The 17,316-nt window shown below is 44.4% G+C and overlaps 2 protein-coding genes across 3 annotated transcripts in view; both read left to right on the top strand.

Moving 5' to 3' along the window:
* The window catches only part of hoxb3a (homeobox B3a), a 33,864-nt gene that overhangs the window by 1,660 nt on the left and 14,888 nt on the right, over positions 1–17,316 (top strand). The window contains exon 2 of one of the 2 annotated variants that reach the window (XM_053852401.1): positions 6,736–6,974. The gene's annotated coding sequence lies outside the window, so the exon portion shown is untranslated. Of the gene's footprint in view, positions 1–6,735; positions 6,975–15,606; positions 15,914–17,316 lie in introns of those variants that run through there. The other variant, XM_053852402.1, reaches the window with a different exon arrangement.
* On the top strand, positions 2,522–5,393 carry hoxb4a (homeobox B4a). The gene is made up of 2 exons (XM_053852411.1): positions 2,522–3,197; positions 4,126–5,393. Exons 1-2 carry the CDS (start codon positions 2,762–2,764, stop codon positions 4,398–4,400), a joined length of 711 nt encoding a protein of 236 aa, XP_053708386.1. The 5' UTR covers positions 2,522–2,761; the 3' UTR covers positions 4,401–5,393.

Below are 17,316 nucleotides of genomic sequence, written 5' to 3'. Positions count from 1 at the left end.
AATAACAGTGGTAATAGTTGTAGCAGTGTATTTGCTCAGTGTTCTATGGAAGCATTGCCACTTTTGTCGTTGATCCATTTTTACAGAAAACGATTCTTTGGATGGCTCTTTAATATTAATTATGCCATATTACTGCGCCTGCCTTTTGTCTTTTTGAGGTGATACACAGCCTTATGTTTCCTGGAATGTTTTATTATTACTTCATTGCGTTTTGTGCTTACCCTTTTACTGTATTGCTTCTAAGGAAAGTAAGTAAGAAAAGAATGATGGAGCGTGCAGGTGTGTGTGTGTGTGTGTGTGTGAGTCAGACCTGGCTTCTGCATTACCCTCCACCCTTGCAAAAGGAGACAATGCCTCTATATCCACCGCCCACCTTCTTTAGGGGCCCCCTACCACCTTAACATGAATACAGCTGTTGACAAACTTGATCGAAGGCAGAGAGACAGATGTCGGACCAAACACACCTTGATCGATATCTGAAATGACACACACCCGAGGCAGTCAAGTTGACGAGGCTCTGGCGCAATAGAAAATATAATCGACATGTTTTACGGAGAAAAAAAATACTCGAGAGATGATTTTGTTTGTCCATCAGTGGCTCGGTCTATTTCTGTATATCTGGCACTGCGTCTTCTTCCTGTTCTGACGTTTCCGTTCTCATTTATAAATCATGATTATTCGAGCGTCGCCGTTTGTTTTCAAGGTTACCAGTGAAATTCTCTACATTCATGTTATCTTTGTTTTATTGAATTTGTCGAATGAATGTTATTGCTGCAAGAAGGTTGGAAACAAAGTGGAAATGGTGATTTTTATTGTCACCGCCATAAGAATAAAATGAGATACATACCGTGCTACCTGCTAATTTGTTTTATTAATAGATATTATTTAGTATTTAAGTTTTATTGTTCTTTGCAGACTTCAAAATATATTTTATTTTATTTTTCTAAATGTACTTCGCTTTCTTTCACTACATTCAGATCGACAAATTATTCTTAACCTTGTTTTTTTTTTTTTTTTTTTTTTTACAATAGACTTAGTTGTTGTGTTATTTGATGGCTTTTGAAACGCTAGAATCTGCGCGTGCGTTTCTCTTTGCTGTTGTGACATGGCATTTATTCATAACTCAATCCGTTTACAGTCAAAACCATTTTGTGAGTGGACAGAGCTTCTCTTCGCTACATCATTTAATTTCCCCTTCAATTTAAATCGAGTTCATTCTGTTCGAACGCTTCTCGGTTGATGTCCACACTCATTTATTCTTCTTCTTTTTTTTTAGATCGTTCTGCTCATGACAAGTTTGGGCTCCAGAGGCATATTGCGCTTACTGAGACTATACTGTATTTTGTTGAGAGGCCCAACGTTTTATTCCTAGTGAGGAAACCAGGATAACGCGCTCTGATAACATAGAAAATATACAGAGAAAAAAACAAGCACTAAACAAGACGAATAAACGAAAAATAATGTTATAGTGCGGTGCGGACAAAACCAAGCTGCAGGTGGTGGCGGAGCGTCGTGTATTTATTGCCGGTCTCGGGCGTAGGTGAAGGGTCGGGGACACATTCAGTGGAAATATTCCACAGTGGCTAGGGAAGTCACGTGAAAAAAAAAAGAGTGCTTCAGCCCATCCAGAGAGCCACTGTCTTCTATATCTACCCTGTAGATCCGGATTTGTGTGAAAATCACGACAACAATCACAAATTCGCTTCTAGGGGAGAATATAGTAGATAAATACACAACGAGCACATGGAGATTGTAGTGTTTTTTTTTTAATTATTGTTATTACGTCTTTGTAATTGCACTGACTCGTAAATATCTCGCATAAGCATTTTTTGTGTCTTCTTCAAAAATGTACAGCGGAACCTTTCGTTGGGGGTAAAGCGACTGAAAATTTTTATTATTATTATTATTTATTTTTAAGAGGGTTTGAAATGCCTGTTCCAATATTATATTATATTATATTATATTATATTATATTATATTATATTATATTATATTATATTATATTATATTATATTATATTATATTACATTATATTACATTATATTATATTACTCCAATAAGTTGAAAGAAAGCGTCTCGTTTGATATTCAGGTGGAGACAAAGGTTGTTTCTCTGCTCAGCCTAAGGACGAAGCCTTCTGCAGTCGTGGATAGTTGATGTCCACAAACGCAGGAGCATAATGAAGCAGGATTATTCATGCGCGCGGTGCAGGGCTCCGTTTCCATGCTCTGTGGAATGTCTGAGGTTCGAACCCGGCTGCTGGGTGCTAATGCAGAACTCCGTGATTTAGGAGGCCGCGCAACCTGAATTAGTTGATGAATTTTCTATCGATCCCAAACACACCAGATTTGTCTCTGACACTGGCGCTGCCCACTCCTCGGCATTAGAGCCTCGCATGCGCACGAGGGGGCGTGTCGCGTCGCTCTCGGCCACACACACCTCTTTGTTTCTTTCTCTTCGACCACACTTTTTCAAGGAATGCAAGGATAACAGCGTGTTTGTATGCGCGTGTGTTCTGGAGTGAGGCCGTACGACGGGCGCCAACACGCACGCGCCCCTAATCCATTTTCCTCATCCGGGCTTGGTCCCAGGGTCGCGCCAATTGGCTGCCCGCCGTCACGTGGTTTGTTAACTTTGTTCACTTGACAGAAGTAGGAGGGTTCAAGCGACCAGGAAAAAGCGACGGGTAAAGGGATGAGATATAAATGTTAGTTATATATATTTTCCGTCTCGGTGCAATTTGACAATAAGGGTGACGTGAATGGCCATGAGCTCCTATTTGATCAACTCCAACTATGTGGACCCCAAGTTCCCCCCTTGCGAGGAGTACTCTCATAGCGACTACCTACCCAGCAACTCTCCGGATTACTACAGCGCACAGCGACCGCAGCCCGCTGCCTTCGAGTCGGACTCTCTCTACCATCACCCGCCACATCCAAACCAGCAGCAGCGGGTGGAGCCGCCGTACACGCCGTGTCCAGGCAGCCGACAGCCCGTCTCAGCGCCCCGGGGTCACGTCGGTCTGCAGTGCGTTCAGGTGCCGGAGCCGAGCCAGCCGTGCGACTCGCTAACGCCGAGCCCGCCGTCTCCACCCTCCTGCGGGCAGCAGCCGCGCTCTCAGAGCACGTCACCCCTACTAAACTCTCGCAAAGACCCGGTGGTCTACCCGTGGATGAAGAAAGTCCATGTAAACATTGGTGAGTGTAACTTCTCTCTCTCTCCGCTCGGTGTCCAGCTCTGGATCAGCGGCTTCCCTCTCCGCTCTCCAGTCCTTGGATCCAGATTTACGACAGTGTGTTTGCAGGGCCAATATAATTACTCCCTCCATAAATTTTTATTGCACCTCTCCGCCGAGGTGCCTTTTTCCAGTCGGATCCCGGGCACTAATTCCTGCCTTATGACAACTCGGAGCGACCTCATAAGTTCGCTTTTATGCTTTGGTAATTTGATTTTAAGTGGTGGGCTTGTGTAAACGGTGTGCTCTTCTCTGTCGAGCTCTCGTCGAGGATCCAGGGAGGCGAAGTTTTATAGCAGCCGGAATCCGTGCTGTTTATGGAGCTGGCCGTAAAAGACTAATGTCAAAACAAATAGCCGCAGTCTTTTATGGGTTCCTCGCTGAATGTAGAGCGGAATCAACGCGCGCTCGCTGCGACGCTTTTTTTCCAAACTCACCGGAACGCAAAACGTTCAAGCTGGATCGTTATCTCTTTAGATGCATTCGATCCTTTCTAGCACGTTTGCGCCTCTTGTTACTTGCTGGGAGGTTATTTTTGTGCGGTGTAATGGCGGCCCCTCCTCCTTTATTCTCCACTCCAGTTCATACCAACCCGGAGCTGCCATTTTGCCCCGCTGCCTTATCTTTATCTGAGACGTAAGAGATCGTCTTCTTTATGTCGTCGAGTGCGCAAACTCGAGTGACCCCAGAATCCTGTCAAGCAGAAGGCGCTGCAGGGCCTCTGGTCACCTGACCTGAAGATGTGTGCACTGCAAACACACATGAACTCACCGGTTCAACTGTCAAAGAAGCGCGCCGTGTCCTTGGACAGCATTAACATATGTGTGTGTATTTGACTTGTTTGATGAGTGCGGTTGTCTCTGACACATTCATGCGATTCTCTTCTACAGTGAGCTCCAGCTACACGGGAGGAGAACCCAAGCGGTCCCGGACGGCTTACACTCGCCAGCAGGTTTTGGAGCTGGAGAAGGAGTTTCACTACAACCGGTACCTGACGCGCAGGCGCAGGGTGGAAATCGCACACACTCTTAGTCTTTCAGAGAGGCAGATTAAAATCTGGTTCCAAAACCGGAGGATGAAATGGAAGAAAGACCACAAGCTGCCGAACACCAAGGTCCGCTCTGGGACGAACCACGCAAATTCCCCGGCTTTGACCGGCTCCTAGAGCCGGACCCTGGTCGGACCTCTCTGTGTGTTTGCCCCTTCCTTTACCCATCATATACCCCCACGCTGGACCACACACTTGGAAGGGATCGGAGGAGGACGTGAGGTTCTTGTGTCATGTGGCAGATCCGTAGAACCATGTCACCACACCATTGAGAACGGAGTTGGAGCTACTGAACAAAAAGCCCAGCGGCTTTTCTTTTGGCTTTCATACATTTTCGGCTCCTGATCATGGAAGACATTAGAGCAGCGCGCGTGTGTTTGCGTTGTTTCCGAGGAAGATGGATCCTCGTCCTCATCTTTAATCATGCCAAACTCGGAGCACATTTGTCATGTTTACCTGCGGGTGCAAAGTCGAACCTCTGCCCCCGCCTAAAGACGCAGGTGTAAAAATGTTCAAGACCCTCATCTCTCGCTCACACTCCTCTCGTCCTCACAAGCCGAGCTGAACTCGCTCTTCAGTTCCATTCTTTACACTGTTGATGGAGAAATGTGGTGGCAGATACTCTGCAGCCGACGGTGGCTCACAGTAGTTGTCATTTGAGGCATTTTTGGACTTGGACAGGGTAAAGACCTGGTACGGAAGCTTGGGAACATTAGTTTACGATACCTCAGTAATCCGTTATTCGTGCTCATCTGATTTAATTTCAAGGTGATAGCTTGTTTATATTTTTGAAAATGTGTGGAGTTATGATAGTAAAAGTATATGGAAATCATTTCATTTATGTGAAATATTTAAGAATGTAATTTAATTACCTACAGACTTTATTTTGAACGATACCACAAGATAGCCACTAAAAAGCGTTTTCTCTGCCGTCGATGCTCGCACTTGTGTCTATCTCTATGACTCTGTCTTTTTCTTTATAATTTGCCTTCACTGTTACATTCCAAAGAATAATTCATTTGATGGTCATATTGAATGGTACCGTCGACCCGATGTCGCTTCCTCATCGTCCTTCTATTGTAAATAATTTCATGGAAATTTAAATAAATGACTGAAACCTCGTTCCCATTTCTGTTTTTGCAAAACGTATTTCTCAATTTAATTCCATCATTGACACACATGGGGAATGCGGATTTAATGTGTTTGCTTTGTGCTGCGCACGCACGAGCGTTCGCGCAAACAAGGCGTGTGTCTGTAGAAATCAGGGGTTCTAATGATGAATCGGTCCCGGTCGTAAGTGATGCTGGTACATTACGTCCTGTAATCTCGTTTTAAATCACAAACCGTCCCTCCGTTTCACAACCGATCTACCGTTAATTTAACGGCTGCTCAGACGGCACCGGGCCGGTGCGCGAGAGGGGGCAGGGGCTGCGGAGGTGTCGCTTCGGAACCCAAATGAAATGAATAGTTTCTGGGCTCCAGCGCGCCTCAGCTTTAATGAATGTAATGTTTGCTGTGCTCGCTTGTCGTGCACCGGTGATGCGCGTGCACGACCCTTTTCTTTTTTTTTTGCCACCTTACAAAGAAGGAGCGGGACGGCGCCATAGCTCAAACCCTGACAACCAAATAGATAATCAACAAGACGAATGGCTTCTTTTGGAAGCTGGTGCTGCCGAATTCATTTTCATTTTCTGTTCGCAGAACAGGTATCGAAAAAACACGCCGCGACTGCGCGGAGGGGGAGGCAGGGGAGAAAATAGCCGTTTCACCATGAACTTTAAACAAAGAAAGCCTGCCCCCCAAATTGGGCCGCTCGCCTTATACTCGGTCCGGGAAAGATTCCCTATTACTCCTTGGTTGATTTCTCCCAGGCCTCACGCCATCGACGCCCTCAGTCATTTATCTATTTTTTCATATCAAAGCAAGAAGCCTGGGTGTCAAAACACACACCTCACAAAAACACCATGTTGACGACATATATATATATATATATATATATATATATATATATATATATATAATGTGTGTGTGCGCGCGCCTCAGGCTCCGCTCCGATCTTCATTAGATGATATTGTGTCAGATCCATGAATCCTTTGCTACTCATGCTATATTGAAACGACTAAACTGGGTTTTCTCCCCAATATTCACACATAGACACGCGTGCACCTATCGTCACAATATACTCTAACCCCCTTGAGCACTAGTCGAAATAAATGAATTTGCGTGCGGGGATTGCACAATAAAAAAAAATAAAAAAAATCTCCCCTTTTTTATCAGCTCTCAATGGCAGCTGGTTTTCTTTCCCTCACCTCGGAAACTGTTTGCTGCTTTATAATAGGACAGAAGGGCAGCCTCTCAAGAAAAATGTGAGAATTATACAAGAAAAAATCATTAATCACTTGTTGGTCTTTAAACACTTCTTCTCCTTCTTCTGCTCTATTGTCCCCCTTAGCCACACAAGAGCCTGTTGCCACAGAGATGGACAGAGGACAAGAAGAGGAATAAGACGTCTTGGAAGACCCCCATCCCCCAAACACACGCACGCACACACATAAACACCTATTTAAATTCTCTGCTTCCCACACTGCAAGTGACCCACCGTTTCAAAAGTCTTCATCTTCAAGAGGAAAAGCTACCCTAACAAAGTCCAGGTCTCCAGAGTGTAAGATGGCCCGCCACAAACGTGTGAAGGTAAGAGGTCTCCCTTCTGCTCGCTGTTGCCATGTGTGTGTTTGTGTGTCTGATGGCTCGCTGGCGTTTTTATGGTTCTGTAACGTACAATTGGCGAGGTCATGGGGCGCTATACGGCCTGGAGGGTGTTAGGGTTTTGCCACGGAGAGTTTTTTTTTTTTTTGCTTCTGTTAGCGTGTCGCCGTGGAGAGGTTTTACTTCTCAGCTTGTGTGACTGTTTGTAGTCTTTAGCGTCTCCTCGGTGTCATCTCTTAAAACTGGTGTGGCTGCTGCCGACTTTGACGTTCTAAGCTGGTGTCGTAAAATTAAACAGAGCCAGAACCTGAAACGCACTCGACTCCGTGCACGTGGCCGCACGGTGTGTGAGGAGGAGGTGTGGCAGACCATGACAATCTGGCCTCTCTGTTACACTATAATAATTCACCTCTGCAGAAAACGCTCCAGTTTAAATTAACCAGAATCGATAAGACTCCTCCCGCATGACCCGATCAGAAATCAATCGTTCAGAGATTCGAACCGAAAAATTGTTCCATTGTGCGCGCGCGCGTTTATTCGATGAAGTGGGTGGAAGGGATGTTGAGAATATATTGATGGAGGTGAAGAGAAGACACTGGTATCAAACCAACCTGTGGTGCAAAAGAGGAGAAATAAATCGATGGTAACGCAGAGCAGTGGAGTGTTCGCTTGCGGCCAGAGCGGGTTCAAACAGAGGACACGTTTTTCTGACCGATGAGGTCACTGATTCTGACCCTTCCTCCCGTTGACCTCGCCGTGGCAGATGGAACCTCGGGCATTCTCTGCAGCCGCTGGCCTCTCTAGACATAACAGGCCGAGTTCAGGCCACTGTAACCCGCGGGAAGGTCGGCCAGTCTGAGACGCCACTCACAGTCGTAGACTGACTGGTGCAGATAAGCTCAGGTAGAGAGGTCAGCTGCAGGACAGCGCTCGCTGCTGGCCATCTGTGTGGTCACAAGAGGGTGACATCAGAACAAAAATTCTTGAATGAAACGGCTTCATATATATATATATATATATATATATATATATACACATAACTTTGTGGAAAGACAAGTGCAAAGCTACATGTGCAAAGTGAAATTCAGGGTTAGAAGCATGGTAAGCTGTATATGAAACTCACCCAGCAAAGCTGGAATTTTGGTTGTAGGGAGTAAACCTATCCAACGTTCCATTTCCAGCTGCAGAACCACCGTGGGAGCCCTGTATTAGCTGGCACTTGGAAAGATCAGGATGGTTTTGGCAGTTGCAGATTGGTGTGTGTGTGTGTGTGTGTGTGTCTTTGGGCCGGCAGTTGTTGTGGGGCCAACCATCCAATCCTGCATCCTCAAGTGGCATTTGCAGGTTTTACTTCAAAGTATGAATGCACAAAGATGAAAACTGCACTCTCAGAGTAACAAAACCCAGCAAGCTAAAAACATGCGGAGAGATCTGGCTTGAGAGCATGCAAAGGTTTGCATTAGTTAAAGTGCCAAATGCAAAGTGTGTGGAATTAGTTGTGACTGTCGGTGGTGAGGACTCAAAAGCAGTTTTTGGAGCAACATTTCAGATATTTCAAACTTCTTTTCAGAGGAATTGTCAGGGGTTTAGAATATTATTTTGATCCAGGTGAGGGGCTTTAAACGGAATCACGTTCAACCTCTGTAGTTCAATTTCACTTGTGTGTGAAACTGCCGCTTTGTGTGCTTCTAATTCAAAACACTGGTCACATATGTGCACACAATGGCACCTACATTTGAGATATGCCACAAAGGCTTCTGAAAATTGAGTCAAGAAGTGCATCTCTCTGATCTCTCCAGGCTGCCTGTGGTGTCCCCAAATGTTCGGGACGCCTAGAATCGTTTAAATCAAGTGTCAACCAGAGCCACAGTCATGCCAACATATTTATGTTTAATCCATCAGTTAGAAAAGCATCACACTATGAATGGATGCAGCAGAGACAGCACAGGCAAATGGTTTGTTTAAAAACAAATGCTTTAAGATATCGATAGAGCTCAAACAAGACACTTGCAATGAAAAGGGTTTTTTTTTGTCAGGGTGTGAGTCCTGATGTCCGGGCGACAGTTAGATGGGGGAGGTGATATTGCACAGGTTCAGTCGAATGCACAAAGGTTTCGCATGATGAAGCTCACGCTTCCTGAAGCAGTGGCTTCAAATGGCGTTTGCATGTGTGAATTGATTTGTTCAGAATCTCTCAGAAATTCTGGCCATTATGATTTGTTTCGACATCATTCCTTCTTCTGCCTCCAGTGACCTACTTCCCAAAGGAACAGGTTCTTATCCCTTGAATATAGTGAATAGAGTGAAGGACCATGGGAGGTCCTGCTGCTCTGTCCTTATCAATATTGGTTCACTGTTCTGCTCAAAGTTGTCAAGTTTCTAGTCCAAAGTTTCCATCCCAGCACCACACCACTTATCCGCTGGGTGAGAGTTAATGCAATTCCATACTCTGAATAGATACAATAGCGGGGAGAGTTTCACACCACGGTGCTGCAGCAGCTTGTCCTCGCCAGAATCCTCCAGTGAATCCAATTTCAGCAGCGAGCTCCTGCAGCTTCATTAAAAACATGCTTGTTAAATTTCAACTCCTGCTGCTCAGCTTCTGTTTAAATACCAACTGAGTACTTGTTCCACTGCAAGGGACGGTTCTCCTATTCCAGGCCCAGTTCTACCGCCATCAAAAAAAAAATATGACTTGGCGCTCACCAAGTCACGTTCCTCTCACGCGACTGCTGTAAACATGTAGTGGCACTTACGCGCAGGCCCGTCACTGTGCGCGTCGTGTGTGCACTGTCAGTGGCTGTTAAATGTTCTGGCCGTTTTTGTGCTTCCACATGCGCTTCCATGTATGCGTGATATATATATATATATATATATATATATATATATATATATATATATATATATATATATATATATATATATATATATATATATATATATATATATATATATATATATATATATATGTGGAACCGTGGCGCGGTGCTGCAGTCGACAACGGAAATGCAGATATGGATCTGCGTTATTATGAATGAACAGCTTCTGATCATCGCGCCGCTGTTTATTGTTCTTGTTCTCGTCAATATATATATTATTGATTATTTATCTTTTTCGATTATTAATTCTATTGGGGGGACTGTGTCATTTTTTTATCAGTTCCGTTGTTGCCATCTTTCCGACTGAAAGAGGTGAACGATGAGCGAAACTATGTTGCCTCTTCTACCCATATAATAGATGACATCGACAGCTGCAGATGTATTTGTAAATATGTAAGACATACAGAGGATGAGATCGTCGTAAACACAGGCGGTGCTTCTTCTCGCTATTAAATGCCGAGTTAATAATTAGACGGAGAAAGAGGCTTCGTGTCTTCATCCATCACGGACCAGAAAGCGCCCAAACTGCCACCACTTCATATACCTTACGCCAACTCTGAATCTAAACACGTTTCCTTACGAGTTAAAGCAAGCGACGGCGACTGTACCTGTTAGTGTAACTGCTCATTTTAGCGGTGCAGCCGAGATTTACTTTTCATTTGTGGCCTTATAAATTGATCAGAACCGAGCAAATCTCATATTATTACAAGTAGGATACAAATATTGTAACCTAATTGTGATATTAATAATAATAATATGAATTCACTTCTTCGCGGCAATATTCTTTCTGTGTGGATATATTGTTGAAAATGCAGATTATATAAAAGGACATCCAATGATTTATGTAAACAACATTTGCATTTTTTGGTCGTTAATTTGATTAATCGCAATGCTTTAATAATAATAATAATAATAATAATAATAATTGTTATTTTTATTGGCATTAGTACTATTATTTTTATTATTATTTAGCACTTGTCCAACGACCGCTGGAACTCACAGGACTCCCCCGCAATTCTGAACAGCACTAAGCGGTGGCTAGCTAAAGCTGTATTTATGTATGTGGCAGTGGCAGTAGTAATAGTAGTAGTATAAAATAAACGAATACAAAGTGTGTTAAATTAAAAAAAGAAAATACGTTTTAATTATATTCTGATCAAAGCATTTTGTGGGTTATATTGTGGATATAGATATAGATAGATATAGCACATAAGAATGCATGAATGAAATACTAATACGTTGGTTGGAAAATAAATAATTTCAGGTCAACGACAAAAGGTCTTCCATCGCTTGGAAAGCGTTCTCTGAGAAGTCCGTCCTGCTGTTGTGTACTCTGTATTGTGTCCTTCTTTCTCTACGTTTCGTCTCACCATTTCTGTTTTTTTTTTTTTTTTTGATCGGAAATTAATTGTACGGTTGTGTTTACATATTTTCTTCGTTCAAACACATATCCACGCTATTTTGCAACGTGGTGTGTTGACTGAAGAGGCGTGAATGTCCATTGATAATTCTAAATACATGCTTATTCTCCACTGATTGTTGTGAAAGCATCCGCAAAGCAAATAATATATATAATATACGAATTCGACGAAAGAGAGGAACAGCCATATTTAGCAAATCTTATTTTATTCGAAAACACAGGCCTGCTTGATGCACCCCACCACTCCACCAGCTGCACCCCTAACACAGCCACATATACACCTTCAAGTCACGTGACTGGCGAAATAATGAATGCGGTGGTTGCGGAATAAATTGGGATTCGTCAGGAATATCACGCCGTGGCTGCACCGGTGCTTCAACTTAAAAGGAGAGAGAGGGAAAAATCCCCCCTTCACCATTGGAGAGAGAGAGAGAGAGGAGTGAGAGAGCGAAGGGGAGAGCAAGAGGAGAGAAGACACCGACAGAAAGGGAGAGGGGGAAGAGAAAAAGAGGGAAGGAGGCTGCAATAAAACAAATTTGGACGGGTGTGCATCTTGCGCGTGGACAGCGTGAGTATTTTGAGACGGAGGAAGGAGACTTAGTAGAAAACTCTTCCTCCTCATCTTCTCCGCCAAAACGCCGGCATCCCTCACCCTGAATCATATTTGAACGCCGTGGTAAATATGCCCCCGACTAGCCATATTTCTCCGTGTTTCCTCATCCTGCATGTTTGCTGTCGTGTTGTTTACACCCCTCACCCATCATCATCATCACCGCCATCATCAGCAGCGGCAGCCATTGTTTATAGCGGGGAGGGAGTGAGCGAGCAACGTGAGCCGATGGCTGTTGATATTTTAAGAAGCACTTGGATATTCTTCTCCATCTTTCTCCCATCACCTCCTGCCTGTCTCTCCCCCTCGCTCCCTCCTCGGCCGCTTGATTTATCGTGATCTGTGTCAGCAGCGCCGTGCCAGCGCCGGCTTGTGAGGGAGGGCTGCTGCTCGTGCTGCTGACCGCCATAAATCCTTCTGCGGCGAGAATTGACGCCGAATGAGGCGGCGACTCACCAAGAGCAAGGAAAGTCGGGGTATTTGGCTAAATGTCCGTCTGTTGCGCGCGCACACACTCACTCACACCTCTGTATGACACCGATGCTCCGGTCTTGAATTACTGCGGTGACCAATTAAGAGGAGATTTGTTTAAATCGAGACCCGCCTCTGACGCTCACGGAGGAGGAAAGACTCATCTATCTAGCCCGAGGGAGTCCCGGGAACTGGAGGACTGGGGGTAAATTAGCCACTACTCAGGGCAGCAACCTGGTCGAACGTGAATTCACCTACCCCCGTTTTAGATGAGCCACTGTGTTGTCTCAGTTACCATCTATTACTACCTATTACTATCTATTGCTATCTACTACTATCTACTATTGTCGGCGTCTCATCCGAGCCTCGCAGCACCATCACAGCTTCATCCGCGTCTGATCGAGTCACTCCATTTCTCCCGCCACAGAGGTCAGCAGGCATCATGGTGTCGCTGCTGAGCTGAACATGGTGTTCGCTGATGTGAGCCAAACAGGAAATACGCTCTAACTTTTATTGTATTGCGATCAATCGCGCTGATTCTCATTATCTGAAATTAAAAAAAAAAAATCAGCCTCCAGCTGACAGGGGCGTTAACAAAGGTTAGAAAACGTATTTGCATGGACTTCAAATTTATATCAGTGCACTGTTATCGCCATACTACATGATGATCTGGATGGACGGACGGACGGACGGACGGACGGATGGACTGATATCATTTTGCAGTAATACATTTCCGGGCGGGTTCCTCCTTCTCCGGCATGTAACCAAATTAAATCAGCTTCCTGTCTCACCAGACCAGCCAGAGAAAGCAGTGCTTTCCTGGTCGGTCAAAAATGAGAGCGATTCCTTGCGTTGCCACTCGTTTCGTGCGTTTTTCATGCATTCACACAGCATGTTGTTTTTATTTTTTCAGCTACTGGGAGGCAGTGAATAGCTTGAATACATTATTTTATCAGTGTTGGCCATAGCTGCACATTCATTCCGCTGAACTAGTCCAAATACTTGAGCGGTGATTCGAGTCCATGTCTGGCATCGATTACAACTCTGCTTCTGATCTTGCGTCTCTTTGTGTGGAGGATCCAGATGTGAACGGCGTTAATATTTGACTTGGCTTTGTCTTAGACGAACGTTCTCTTTTGTGACCATTGGCACTGGGGCACTGCGACTGAGCGATCGCGGGTTTTTATTCGAGCGTGGATATCTTTTCATAGCTCTTGTTGTCTCCAGAGAATCGCCATTCCTTCTCCTGGAGTGCGGCAGTAGCCTGTGTGTTGTCCTGTTCATTACAATCGTTGCATGTTTTGAGACAAGGCAAAATTCTCTGCTTCATACCACTAGGTTGTAATAGTGTTAGACGTCATCAGAACGCCGTAGTCCCATCACCAACTTCTCTTTTTTATGAATGAATAGTCGAAGACAAGGTCGACTTACGGCCGCGCTTAAACACAACAACCTTCTTCACACACATATTGGCTTTGTCTCCGTGTCCAGTAGCGACAAAACAAAAAACAATTTTCCTCCATTCATTTACTCCACACTGGTATTGCCAAAATACCAAAAGCTTATTCTGGCATTATTGTGTCAGGCAAATAAATAAATAAATATTATAGTTGTGTCCATTATTTTCAGAGAAACAGATATATATTATTTTAAACAATGCGAAATCATCTCCCTTCTTGCTGAATGGAAGCGCGATCCCGGCCGAAGCGCCGTGGAGCAGGGCTCCGTGCTGCAGCCGTCCGGACATAAATCACCGCGGCCTCATAAATCTGCAGCAGCTGGACGTTAACGAGCCCAAGATTTAAGTGCAGAGGAAATAATGTTGGCTAAACATGTTCACACCACGGTTTTAGGAAGCTGCACTCATAATTTACTGTAGCTAGTAGACTGCTGCGGAGCTTTCATATAAATTCGGTGTAATAATAGTATTATGCAATGTGGTATAACACTAGTAACTGTGTTGGGTTTTTATTTTTCAATTTGACACACACGCGCATATATATATATATATATATATATATATATATATATATATATATATATATATATATATATATATATATATATATATATATATATATATATATATATATATATATATATATATATATAAAACCGTGCTGCGGCTTTTCCGCGCTCCGATTCTCATCTGATTATCGTTCGTAAATCAATCAATAATAATCTCCGTTCATTTATAACGCATGTGCTCGGGCCGGTATTTTACACGGCGTGAAAAACGAGGTGATCCACGACGCGGCCATGCGACTTTGGAGCAAGCGTGCTCGGGAGCGATAAGAAGTACCGGAAATGTTCCGACGTGCAGAGGAAGATGGCCTTCTCCTCCCTTAGACTTCATTATCCCCCTTTTTTTTTTATCAAAGTAAAGCGGAGTGTTTTCTCCGCGGTGTAATTGAACTTCTGTGTTGTTTCTTCTTCCTTCTTTATCTGGCTGTGTGGGTGTGTGCGCGCGGGTGGAACGCGTCTATACGCGTGGGAAGATAACACCGTGACACACAAAGGGGTAGAGGAAGAGAGGTGGTGGGGCACTACTCCAGTTGTTATAAATATCTAATTTCTGACGAATATCATCTCTATTATCTGACCACAAGCAATGAAATGTCAATGTTCTCTGAGCTGGCGCAGAGCTCGACTTCTAACGTTGGTTTGACTCTCTTGCTGAAGTTTGTTGAAGTGCAGTTCCATGTGCTCCACGTCATGTTCCCTCGCGGTGGAACGTCTCTTCCTTTGCTCTGATCGGTCCCAGTTTGACGCCATGTAATAACCTACATCTGGACCGGCACCGCTACGACAGACATTCAGGTCACACTGAACCTTGTTAACCTTCAGCCAGACCCCCTATTGGACAGGAACGAGAACCAGATTTGACCCCCCCACTCTTACAACAGCCTCCACTCTGACGCGAGCTGTCAGTCCGCCTCGGTTCAGAAACAGTTCACGGTGTCAATCCAAGCTGCACGCCGGAACCAGAAGGCGAGGCTGTCGGGCCGGGCACCCAGAGAGGTTAAAGGGGGGGTGGTAAGAAAAGGTGTCCGCGAAGAACCGCACCAAAAATCTTCACCCAGCGACAGTTCTTAAACAAAAGAGCCGAAGGAATCACTTTGAAGACAATAATCGAGTTTCTGGTCCGGCCGCCAAATGCGGATCAGAGCAAAGGGAAAAGGCCACGGTCTCGGCGACTCCCTACTCTGCTCCTGGTGTGGTTCCGGGCAAAACGCAGCATAGAGGATGGGCGGGGGAATTTAAGGGGAAAGAAGCCTTGAGCCCCAGAAACAAGTAGTGCCCATCAGACTAGAAGCCCCAGACAAGCGCAGATCGTTGAGATTGATGGAGTCGTTTCATTAATGACTCTTCCAGAGACACGCGTAGCCAAGAGTAGCATCCTCTCAGGCAGGGATAGAATCGAAAAGAGGTTCCTTCCCGTCTGAGGCTGGCACTGGCTGGACGCAGCACCCCCAAACTTGTGAGTCCACGACATCTGATCCAGTGATCGGAGAGCAAAGCCAGGAGCGGGATTTAAGCGCAGGTAAGATCCGCCAGCAAGTTTCGGTTCCAGCGCGAATGGGATCGCCTGAGCGTCGCGTTTGTTCTCGGACGTTTATTGTAGCGCCGTGTGGCCGCCGACTCCCGGCGCTGGTGCAGCAAAACTTTATCTCTCCGTGTGTGCGAGTGTGTGTGCGTGCAAACGAGCGTGCGTGCGTCTGACGGTTAGACGAAGGAAGACCCCGCGTGTGATTTATGACGGTGTGAAAAGATCGCTTACTCAGGACCCCCACTCGTCTTCGATGTCCCTGTCCTTCTTAGCCACGCACCCCCAAACAGCTACCTTGATTTCTTTGCTCAACCGCCAGTCGTAAGGTTACACTGTTATTGTGAAAAGTCAGTGTTAGCTCATTCATATTTTTTGTTCTGGAGGGCTGCGTTACCATAGCAACACCCCCTCTGCATGGTAGTAGTATGTCATTCTTCACGTTGAATCCAAATACGTATCTCTCTCAAGTTCTGAAAATTATCACGGCGTTTAAAATGACTGAGAAGCACGGTGCAGTGTGATAGTTCTGACTTTTAACGGCGTTTATTGGGAATATAGAAGGCAAAGTTTAAGGAGAAAATAAAAATAGAAACGCCTCATGATCAAGCAAAGGTGTGGCGAAGGATGGCACAAACATTCTGTCTGGGCTTAAACATAAAGTGGAGATTATTTTAAATGAAAAGTCTTAAAAATTATATTCTATACGAACATCAAATTGGCACCAGCAAAAATAAGAGAGTACTAGTTGGTTCCCATCTTAGACAGCCGTTCATTTTTCACTGATGCATTACCACGTTATCAGAGGAGCATGAAATGTTCTTACTTTGTTGTAAATAATCACATTTGTTTAAAGATAAATGATCAATGTGGGGCAATCCAAGATATAATCCACGTTATTGTTTTGAGAACATGGCATAGTGAGTTAAACAAGTGTTTTTTGGCTAAGAGATAAATAAACATCTCTTTACTTAAGAATGTTACATCCAAATACAAGACTTTTTATACTCTCTGCTCCTTTTTGATCCCTGAGATCAAGTTGTGATGGAGGAGTTGTTGTATGTTTGATGTGGGAAACAAACTCCTACTGTTATATGTAGTTAGAAAAATGTACAGATGAGTGAAGTGGATGTGACAAGAAAATAGAAAACAGAATCAGTTACTGTGGTGTAAAACTGTTCCCATCAGTGGCTTTTGGTTTTGATAATCAGAATCAGAACCAAATCAACAAAACCTCAACCCAAGCTTATCTGCAGCTGTTTACCTGATGCATTCACTTCCAGTTCAGGAGAGGCTGAAGAATTTTTTTTTTTTTCATATATCACTGTCAAACTACGAGCACAACAGCAAGAACGTGAAAGAACGTGGGTGAAGTGAAAGAAGTGTGAGCAGATAGGAAG

Source organism: Synchiropus splendidus, chromosome 19 (assembly GCF_027744825.2).
Source record: "Synchiropus splendidus isolate RoL2022-P1 chromosome 19, RoL_Sspl_1.0, whole genome shotgun sequence".
Taxonomy (NCBI): Eukaryota; Metazoa; Chordata; class Actinopteri; order Syngnathiformes; family Callionymidae; genus Synchiropus; species Synchiropus splendidus.
Note: the sequence above shows the minus strand (reverse complement) of the source record. Positions and strands in the feature narration are given on the sequence as shown.